The 11062-nt window shown below is 48.9% G+C and overlaps 1 protein-coding gene across 6 annotated transcripts; it reads right to left on the bottom strand.

Annotated features, from left to right (window-relative positions):
- Window positions 1-95: 95 nt before the first annotated feature.
- On the bottom strand, window positions 96-11034 carry Hil (peptidase hillarin). Of its 6 annotated transcripts, XM_033378220.1 has the most exons (10): window positions 10865-11034; window positions 9724-9891; window positions 6686-7180; window positions 5718-5859; window positions 5436-5635; window positions 1664-2658; window positions 1111-1597; window positions 927-1040; window positions 700-863; window positions 96-619 (listed from the first exon to the last, which is right to left on the bottom strand). In XM_033378220.1, the coding sequence occupies exons 3-10, from the start codon at window positions 6872-6874 to the stop codon at window positions 457-459; spliced, it is 2454 nt and encodes an 817-aa protein (XP_033234111.1). In that variant the 5' UTR covers window positions 6875-7180; window positions 9724-9891; window positions 10865-11034; the 3' UTR covers window positions 96-456. The 6 variants fall into 6 exon arrangements, with proteins under 6 accessions (XP_033234111.1, XP_015039948.1, XP_001360998.1 ...); XM_015184462.2 differs by lacking the exon at window positions 9724-9891; XM_001360961.4 differs by lacking the exon at window positions 9724-9891 and having other exon boundaries at window positions 6686-7177.
- Between the last annotated feature and the right edge of the window lie 28 nt (window positions 11035-11062).

Raw genomic sequence — 11062 nt, 5'->3', positions numbered from 1 at the left:
ACAAAAAAAAACATTAATCATTTCGAATTCAAGTCGGATGTACGCATATAAGAATGTAGGGTTTCATTGCGTTTCACGTAATAAATTATTAAGCATTAATCGGTAGATGTACAATTTAATTAAGAACTGATTTTAGGGTTGGTATTACTAGGCATCGTTAAGGTCTAATGATTAGAGTCTAGAGTATTTACAAGTTGCGATTGTCATCATCCATCCATCGTTGTCTCCATTGTTATCATCGGATTTCAATTTTCGCCAGTTTGCTGTCAGATAGCACCTCCATAATGGACTTTTGTGATATGGTAAACATTTGTTAAGCTCCCGCTTAAGTATAGACTATAATTAATATTGCATTTTGTGTGTGTTTTTGCTCCGATTCGCTTCCCGCCTTTCCAACGTCCAATGTCCAGGAATGCATTCGAGCATCTACAGGTCCGCCCCCTCCTCCCAGCCGAATCAATTCCGCTTGGACGAGTTGATTAAATATTTACAACAGTGCGTCAACAAATGTTTCTCGCCGGAGGAGGATGAGGAGTTGTTGTTATGGTGATGGTGGTGCTGTGGGGCGCCAAGTTCACGCGTGTAAATGTCGAGTCCATACTGACCCTCCTCAGGGAAGCTGCAAGCGGGTAAGGGAACGGGTAACGAGAATGATTGCTCTGAATTGCTATTAAATTTTCCATTTCCTTCTGCACTCACTTAATGATGAACGTGACAATGTCGTCCAGCGTGCTGTGAGTCACATACTTCGCCAGCTTCTTTTCCTCGATGCCATTCTTGTGCAGCGTGGCCATAAAATCTGTCAGCGGACGCGACATACGAAATTGCAAATCCAGGCTGCGCCCGGCAAAGATGAGCGGGTCCTGGAAAGCACAAAGTGAATGAGCACTGTCATATTTACCAGAGAATATGACCACTTAACCCACCTGGTGCGTGATGGGAATGAGGCCAAAGAGGCGGGTGGCCTTTGTGGGTCCCCATTCTCCGCTGGCACAGTCTGGCAGCGGCACCATCACCGTCTGCAGCTCCTCGCAGCAGATCTGATCGGAAGAAAAAGTCAACCATTAGCAGTAGCAGGGGAGGAATACACGTCAGGGGACGGGAACCCACCTTGAATTTGCACACAGACTTGAACTTCATGGGCTCCCCAGTTAGATACTCCTGGGGCGTCACCGCATTGGCAAAGATGTCCAGCAGAAAGGCGCCCGAGCAGGGGGCGTGCACGCGGAAGGCCACGATGTTGCCGATCACCGACTGCATCACGAATCTCTTGAGAGAGACGCCGTCGTAGGAGAGCTCCTCGTCGCTGTCGTAGAACTTGAGATTGTAGTGGAAGATCAGGCAACTCTGCATGTCCGTGGGCATGGCGATGCGTACTGTGGCCGCTCCAGTGTCGTCCGTGAAGACCACAGCCCCATAGCCCTCGTCGGCAAAGTGCAGGCCGTAGCGGAAGAATAGCGACCGCACAAAGGGTAGATTCTCGAACTCGCGCAACGTGATGGGGCGCTTCAGGAGCTGCCATTCCTCTTGCAACGGATAGAACTCGTAGATGAACTCGCGCGGATCGGTGAGGAAATAATGGTCATCGTACTCGTACCTGAAGAAGGATGAAAACCGATTAGATACGCAAACACCCTCCATCTCTGCTATTAATTGGACTCACCGAAGACTGTCGTTCTTGCCGCGTCCCTGCTTCGGCGCTTCCTTGGCATTGACCAGGTGGCGGGCTCCCCAGTTACATTGGACAAAGCGCCAGGCACCGGCCACATAGACGGCGTTCCAGGAGTTGCGGAAACGCGAGTCCTGGAACTTCACCCCGGGCTGGTAGCCGGCGCTCTTCGAATACCCCTTGATGACGACACAGTGGAGACCGGCGTAGCTGCAGAGGCGCTTGAACAGGACATGATAGCTCTCTGTGCCATATTTGATGCCGCGCAGGAGCCCCATGGGCGTGTCGCCGCGCAGATCGTCGTCAAAGTGCATGGCATTCAGGTTTTTGACCGTGATCCACCGGAAGATGGTGCGGGCCTTCTCGATGTCGGTGGTGCAGCGTCCCACCAGCTGGCGCACCAGGTCCGTGAACGTCTTCTGGTCCTCCTGAGCGACGGAGATGGCGATGCGATCGACATCCTCGAACTCAATGGGGTCCGTGTAGATCTGGAATTTGCTGACCGCCGGCGGTGCTGGAATCGGGGCATTCAGCGGATACTCGATGGGCACGGCGCCCTCGCTGAACTCGTCGTCCAGGAAGATGCTCTCGCTCTGCATGTACTCGGAGCGACGGGCGCTGATCAGCTCCAGCATTTCGCTCGACTGCCTGTCCACGAGGGCGGCGGTCTCGTAGCGCTCGTGCTCCAGCATCTTCCGGGTGATGCTCTCCTTCTTCTTGCTCCGGCGCAGGGTCATGTTCTTCTCCAGGTCCTCCTTCTGCTGCTCGTGGCGCAGCGTTAGAACATTGGCCTCGTCCCGGCTGCGCCGTGAGGTGGCCAACTCCTTCTCGAACTTGTGCGTCAGGCGCTGCAGCTCGCGCTCCCACTCGTCCTGGAACTCGCTCTGGATCTTGCGATCCTCCTCCTCGCGCTTCTTCGCGAATCTGCGGTACAAGTCGTCCTCCTCCTTGCGGTGCTTCATCTCCAGGTGAGCCTGCTCCTCGCGGGCCTGAAAGCAGAAGGGCGGGACAGATGTTAGGAGAAAGCTTTCGCAACGATCCATCCATCTGCATTTTCGCCGAATGCATTTCGAGCGTTTGGTTTGTTGTTTTTGCAATGCTTGGCTTGTTAACTTGGCTAATTATAATGGCACGCCTGAGCTGCCACCAGACCCGGCTAAATGTCTGGCATTAGGCCCCGGCCCAGCCCCGCCTCCAGCTGCAGTTGCATCTGCCGCCAGCGCCCCATCCATCCCGCCCACACATTCGCCACGCAATGCGTGCGCCCATCGATAAGTGGACGTCTCTCCGTCGATAATTGTGGCTGGCTGGCCATCAATTGGATGTACCGTTGCTGTTTGCATTTGTGCAATAATAATTGCGGGTCTGTGCGCCCGCTCTCTGTGACCGCTAATCTGGCTAATGTTTTCTCAGGCAATGCCACAAATGGTATGGTTGTTACCTCATTCGCAGTGTTCTCGGCCGTCATTACGCATCAGCGGGCTGCACTCAATTTCCACAAATTAGTTATGTATGCCCGGTACTACCCCTGCAGCAAAATGGAACTTCGATCCTAAATGTCACCATAAAGTCGACAGGTAATCTCCCTCCCGAAAATATGCTTAGAAATATCCCGACTAACATTCTGACCGTTTTTTCGACTAAATACAGTTTAAAAGCTCCGGAAAAATAATACGAGTAGCTTCCGCATGCGAGTAGCATTTAGCGCCATGCAACGGGCCGTACAAGGTGTAATTAAAGCCGAAACTCAATGTCAAGATCAAAACAATAACAATATGAAACAAAAGCAAATCAAGTAATAAGCACCGGCCAGCCACTAAATGGTTCAAAGCCCCATTGACAATGGGCAGAGCGCTGCGCTGGCCAGCGGATGGGGGTGGAATTGCGTGAGCGGCTTAAAGTAGATTTTCAATGTGAACACAAGCCGAGCAGCAGCACATAGACGTACATACAGTTATGCGACGCCCACGGTGACAAAGGCGAAAAAATTGAAATAGAGAAGTGCAGAGTATCGAAAGCAAAAGCAAAACCAAATCAAATCAAAACCGAACGAAAACGAAAGTCTAAAAATGTTGAAATTAATTATTGCGCAAGCGGCCACACAAACAACAGAAAAAACAGCAACAGCAGCAGCAACAACAAAAAAAGCCCAAAACGGTGGCATAAATTGTAAAATTGGCGTTGGACAGAAATGCGCAAAAAGCTTTCAGCTATGAGGAAGTGTCTGTGGGATTGCTGCCTGCCTGCCCCGCTGCCGTTGCGGCTGCGTGAGAGTTTTATATGGAATCGGCGCGCCAAATTACACGGCGATTACATGGCGTTTAAAAACGCGTGCATTGCATAAGGGCTGGGCTGGGCTTGTCTGGAGACATCACCACCCAAGAGAGGGAGAGCGGGCAGAGGAGAGAGCTCAGTATAGGAGGAGCGCAAGCTTCGCCACCAGAATGACGCTCTGACGAGAAAAGCTGTCGCTGGCAAAAGCTTCGCTTGCCGTTACTTTCACTGTGGTGCGCATAATTTAGATTTACCGAACGAACGCAAGCGCAGCCGGAAAAACAAGTGACGGTGACGGCATTGTCTCGTCCGTGCCTGTGTCTGCCACTGCCCCTGCCACTGGCACTGCCACTGCTGTACTTGTATCCGTATATGGAAATCTATGCTTCCAGGCAGCCACACTGCTGTCCAAAATAGTGTGCCCGCCCAGGGCTTAGACGCAGACACAGGCGCAGGCTCAGGTGTTTGGAGTGTGGTGTGTGAGGGAGGGAGTGTGCGTGGCAGTTGTAAAACATGGAAAATTTTTAATGATTGCATGCATGCAATTTTTTACATATGTACATATATCTATATATATATTTCTTGTGGTTTGTTTGTTGTGGCTGGGGCTGTTGCGGTGGTGTACGCCGCCATCAGACACCTGTTCGAAATTTGTTAAATTGAGCGTTGCAATAAAAATATTTGTTGGTGGTGCTGCTGACGCTGATGCTGCTGGCCACTCGCGTGTGGCATTCTCGAAAGTGAAAGAAAAATCGGTTTTTGGCATTTGCAATGGCAGTGGCAAAGAAAAGCAAAACTTGTGCGATTTGAATGCGATTATAATGCTTTCACCCAAGCATCATGCGGAGATTAGCCAGCCAGATTAGTCGTAGACCTGGACCCGATGCAGCATGATAATAAATTATAATCAAGCTGGGCGATCGTGATCACCCCCTCCCCCACTCGAATGGAAATCTCTGCGTGGATTTCCCCCAACTAGATTAGTTTGGGTGTTGCTTAAATCATTGCACACTAATGGTAGTCGTACTGCTGCGAAACCTATAGACTACATACATATAATCTTGATATATATTGTCTGTGCTGAAGATGGCAGAATGATCAGAAGAGACATATATCTGCCCAGACCCCGTGGATAGTCTCTCTTTCTTGGTTCTCTTGGGCTTCTTGCTGGCCCAACTTGGGCAACGCAACCCCTCAGTCAGGTGCAAATAGCACACTAGCCTACATAATCATGACTCTGCGTTGGCTGGCAGTGCATTAATTAGGCTGTGCACATGCTCGTACTCGCAGAAGCATTGCACAACCGCTGGAGCTCGGAGAGAACTAGAGAGAACAAGACGCAGAGACGGGGGATACACACTTGACCAGCCGGCGGCCCGCTAGCCACTTAAAATTTCATTACATGTTCTGCACTAAATAATCTCTTAATTTGCGGCCACTTCTTGGGGCAGAGTGGAGTCTGGGTCTGCTTCCATCAACTATGGTCACTTACCAGGTAGAAATCAATCGGCTTCTCGCGCGCCTTGTTGTAGGCCTTCTGGACCTCCGTCTGCTTCAGGGCATGGGCGATGTGGAGGGCACTGGCGTCGAAGCGGCCGTACTTGTAGTCGGATTCGTTCTGCGACGGGGAGTTGACCTCGCGGCCGACGTAGCCGTTAGGCGTGGATTGACGCGAACCACCCAGTGGGGCACCTGCAAAACAGAACCAGCCGGAGCCCGGAGAACGGTCAGCCAGGCCTTGGGCCATGAGGAATCAATTGTAGCCCCTACTCACCGTCGATCTCGGTGCGCGTGCCCCGTATCTGTTCGTTCACGAACTTGCTCGTTCGCGGCGCATTCAAGGCCTGGCGAATGCCCACCGCCGTCTGGTCGAGATGACCGGGTCCGCTCTTTGGTACATGGGAACTGCAATAGACCTGCACAAGAAAGAGTTGATGGAAAGGTTAATACAGCATTAATTGACTGACAACTGGGATGTTTCTAGGTGCGAGAAATGATTTGTCATTGCCCGGTCTTTGTGCTCGGCAACCGAATTACAATTTGGTACCAATTAAGGCCTTTCTTTGAGAGATTCCTTTCAGATGAAGATACTGTCGAATCATTATAATTTGTATCTATCTACTGTCCAAATCAATATACCCCATTAGCCATATTCGGTTTCGGCTCGAGTGCGTGAGCAGACCCCAAGATTCGAGACACTTGCAAATGAAACACCAACCGCTGCACCTACACACAGCAGGTGGCAATATAGGTATACCCCAAAGCACAGTGCGTTTCGTGCTTGGAATGTCAACGATCTATGGTTATGGAGGCTGACATAGAAAATGTGTTTCGAATTGATAATTATAATTATTGAAGGAATTGAAGATAATTATAAGAAATAATCTTCTGCCATATTCCATAAGATTACTGCAGCTGAGCAGTCTTATTGCTGCGATACGCACTGTACACGCGTGTACATAAATGCACACTTATGTATATATATATGTATGTACGATATATGCATTTGGATGACAGACAGACCGCACTGACACACATTTCTGCTGCGGCAGAGCGCAATAACAGAGTTATTTATTATTATGCATGGGCACGGAAAAGTGTCGTAGAGTCGTTCGAAATTCGAACTGCACTTTTGCATATTGCATTTTGCTGCATTTTGCAGCTGTGCAAATACTTGCAAATATTTGTTTGCTTGACGCGTTTGTCGCCCGAGTCTTTCGTGTCTTCGTCTGTGGCACTTACCTCTTTGTCATCCTGCTTGTGTTGATTATTGAAATATGTCTTGAGCGTTAGCTTGGTGCCGCAGTGGACGCACTTGAAGCAACCGGAATGAAAGAATGTGAAATCCTTGAGTGGCCCCACACGATCCACCTGATAGACGGTCTCGCTGCACCGCAGGCACGTCGACTCGTAGAAATTTGGGCGATACATGCTGCTGCTGCCTTCTGCCTGCTGCCAGCCTCTCTCCAGCTCTCCTTCTGTGTGTGCGTTGGATTCGGGGACAGGTTCCGCCAGTTGCCAGTTGCCAAATGCCAGTCGCCAGTTGGATTTGTCACTTTTCTTTTCCTCTTCTAATTTCACTCGGAGTCGTATCTGTTCTGCAGCCACAGACTCAGCTTCCGAGCAAGGTGCTAGTTTGTGGTCCGTCGAGCTGGTTCTGGGGGCGACACTTTCAGTTCGTCATTCGTCATCAGCAGCCGCTCATCCTCATCATACGTCCGCTGCTGGCAGAAGCTGCTGTGCCACAGAAACAACCAAGAAATGACCAAATTGATTACTGGCTGAGTGGGAGACATATTTCCTATTTAAGTTGAGATTAGATTTTGGCCCAGACCAAAACTGGTCAACAGCCAAAGCCCCATCCCCAAGCCCCATCCCAAACCCCAATCCCCAATCCCCAGTCAAAGTCAAAGCCACACAAACTTTGGTTTCTGCGCAGGCGTCTGAGCCAAAACTTTCATTTTTTTTGGCTCTTTGGCTGCTTTGTGGACAACTGTGAACAGATTATTAATGAATTTTAATTAAGTGGACAAGAGGCGGAATGGATTCATTTTTGGCTCCGGCCTGAATGGGGCGAAAAGGGCCACAGGTTCGGCTGGGCCTGGGTTTCGGGTATTTCGCCTTGCCATTGACCTCGCGCTGCGAACCAGAGCCTGCCTGAACGTGCCACAGCTGAACTTGTTGCTTTTGGTGTTGGGGCACGAACGAACCGCCGAACCGCCTTCAACAGCCGCCTGGCACCGGCAAAAGTTGCATTTTCCATTTGATTAATTGACGCGATTGTTGTTTTCTTTCGGTTTTTATTCGTGTTGTATTTGTTGTTGAGTTGCAACAATTAAATTGAAGTGGAAAAAAGCATATGCGAGTGCTCGCATATTGTATCTACGGGTATGCGCCTCGAGGCAAGTGCATGTAACTTTAATTGAATGTTATTGTGGCTGTAACTGTTGTTGTTGCGGCTGCGGCTTTGACCAAAATTAAAACAAATGCGGCTCGGCTCAGACAAAGCCAAAACTGCAAGTGGAAGTCGAAGTCAGAGTCGTAGTCGAAGCCTCGTCAGAGTCATCGTTTTGCTTTCTTTTCAAGTTTAATGAACGTTAAGCGTTGAGCCAGTGGATCGGGAGGGGGAGTGTGTTGCATAGTCACCTCGCCGCCATCTCCCACCGAAGGTTGCTGGCCCGAGCCCCCGTCGAACGGCGGCTGGCGGCTGGCGGATGGCATGCCAGCTCCAACTTGGGCTCCAGCACTAATGGAAAATGGAAAGATTGAAAGATGGAAGAGTTGGAAAATGCAAATGCTAATGCGGCGAAGGCCGTTAAGATATTTTGTAACACAAAATTACTGTGATTGGCTGTGAATTAAATTTTGTTCCGCTTTTGACGGACGGCCTGCTCTCGATCTCGATGGGCCACATCGAATGTGAGGAGATAGTGAGTTGGAGAACGGGCCGAAGAACTTCCTAAAGTTTCCATTGTCACCTCTTTCCACTTATTCCACCTCTTTCCACAGCGATGAGTAACTGAACTACAAGCCGGAATGGAATAGTTTTCTTGTCCAGCCCCCGCAATCGAATATCAATCAACAACTTGCAAGCCATGAATGGAAACGCCCACGAGGGCGACAAGCGAAAAGCGTATGATCCGTTGATGCGATCACAATCGGTGTGATTGAATGGCCCAATTAGACATTGCTTTTGACATAATTAGCGTGTAATGATAATTGTAATGGACATGAACATGGCTGTGGATATGGATATGAATATCCATAATGCTGAGAAGGAGCCCTGCCCTTCCTCCTACTGGCCCGCCAGTTAGCTTAGGGGGCGGCTTTGACAAAACGCCTCGTGAGACTTACATCACACGTCATGCCACGATGGTCACTTGGGTGTGACTGAGACGAGAAGCGAAGAAAAGAGAAGTGTCTGCTCTATCTACAGAACACGAGGAGGAGGTGCATAGAATTTCGCATACCTGTCAGAGGCATCATATTGTCTGTCCACTGTTCGGTAGCCACTACACCCTATACTCGTATTGGTCAAGGGGTATACTGGTTTTACGTGAATGTGTCTGAGACACCAGACAATAGGACGTGCTTCAGAGTCTATAACTTTAAGGCTGGATATGGAAAACAAGTGGACATCTTAATGCCATCAATAGATAGTGTAACTGATAGGGGTCTAGTCTAGTGGGTATGATCTAGTCGGCAACTAGCGTTCTTTCCAGCTTTCTTTTCCATCCGAGTGCGGTTGGAATGCTGGAAACATAAATAAATGATGGCAAAAGACAAAGGCTGAGGCGCAAAATAAAGGAAAACGAAAGTGGCTCGACTTAAACAATTGCTTGCAATCAGAAATCATTTAAATAAATTGATAAACGATCGGGATTGGCGGCGAGCGAGCGTCAGTTTTAGATTTTTGGTCGAGCGGGTTCGTTGCCTAAGTCTTTCGTTTCGTTTCGGGCTGCGGTCGAAGCGCTAACAATGACAATTAAATAAATACCCAATAATAACAGTAAACGGCAGAGGCAGCGGCCGCAGCAGCAACAGCAGCAGTATAATGAACTTGAATTGGCATAATTGCCAGAGCTAATAGCATTCAAGAGCCACGATACGAGAGATTTGATAAATGCAACGAAACAACAACGAAACGAACAGCCAGACAGCAAGCAACTGGTTATTCCGCCAGAGAGTGAAACAATCATAGGAATCGAAATAATATTCAAATGATTGCGTCACTTTAAGATGAATGCAGAAAGAGTAGGGGGATGAATATATATATTTACCTAGTATATATGTATGTACATATGAAGATCCCAAAACGAAGCGGATAACAAGAGAAACTACATATGTACATATGTACGAGAATTAGTTGGACAAATCGGCAGACTTCAGGCACTTGTGTGCTAATTGAATGGCACAATGGAATGCTTTTAGAAATCGCCCAAAACAAGCTGGCAATAAAGTAGAAGCACAAACACCGAAAATTATTTATGAGTCGCAAAACGGTAATTGGAAACTGCAGCACTGACAGTGGAAGTGGAAGTGACACTGGAACTATGCTCTGGAATAGAATGGGCAGAGCAGAGGGAACGGAAGCGGTGTGCAGCCAGCGCCCATGACAGGTGGTGGCTTCTAACCATCCCCCCTGCATCCAAACGGGTGTGCATGTGTGTGTATGTATGTATCTGTGTGCTTAGGCCATGACTGAGAGACTACGACGTCACTCCAGTTAACCACAGTTTCAGCCTCAGCCTCAGCCTCTGCTCTGCTTCAACGTCAAACGTCAGCTTGCAATCTTTCACTTTTTCGAGTCTGGCTCGCGCGTTCCAGTTTTTTGTTTGTAAATTATTTCTCTTTCTTCATTACTATTTTTATTATTTCGCCTTGATTATACACACGCGATATACATATGTAGCTGGTAGCTGGTGCGGGCCTTGTGTGTTGCTGCAGTTCTAGGCCCTTTTTGACATACTTATTGGCAGTGCTGCTGCTGCTGCTGCTGCCGCTGGTCCCACTTCCCTTCCTTTCCGCTCTGCCCGGGGTCTATGCGCCTCTGGACCAACGCATATGCTAAACAACTTTCTTCTGGAATTGTGGAGGGGCGCGTTGTGCAAAAGTATTTATGATCAATTCCACACACACGCACGCACACAAACGCCACGAGCTGGTGTAGCAACAAAATCCAAGCACACACACACGCACACACACGCTCACTGAGCACAGAACACGGCAGAGTTGATCAAATGGTGTGAGGAATTCCGGCTCTGCGTTTTGGTTTATTACATTTTTGGCATTTTTTGTGTGTTTAGGCCGAGAAGAGCCAAGCAAGTTTCAGATTGGGAATGTAACCAAATTTCATTACCAAACACAGACACAACGGTAGGGAGAGAGAGACACAACACCACACACGCACACACAACTCACACAGTTGCAAGATTCGAGTTGGACCGACCGTTCCAACCAACCACGCTTGTTGTCGAGATCGCTTTGAGCCAAGCTTTTTCTAGCTATGTAGCTTTCTCGAATAATAGCAAACAAAGCTCGGCTCAGATCGAATTCCACGAACCATGGTAGAATTATTTATAGGTGCGGCCATCCATCCCGCTCTTAGGAGTCCGATAG

The sequence above is a fragment of the Drosophila pseudoobscura genome, chromosome 3 (genome assembly GCF_009870125.1).
Source record: "Drosophila pseudoobscura strain MV-25-SWS-2005 chromosome 3, UCI_Dpse_MV25, whole genome shotgun sequence".
NCBI lineage: Eukaryota > Metazoa > Arthropoda > Insecta > Diptera > Drosophilidae > Drosophila > Drosophila pseudoobscura.
Note: the sequence above shows the minus strand (reverse complement) of the source record. Positions and strands in the feature narration are given on the sequence as shown.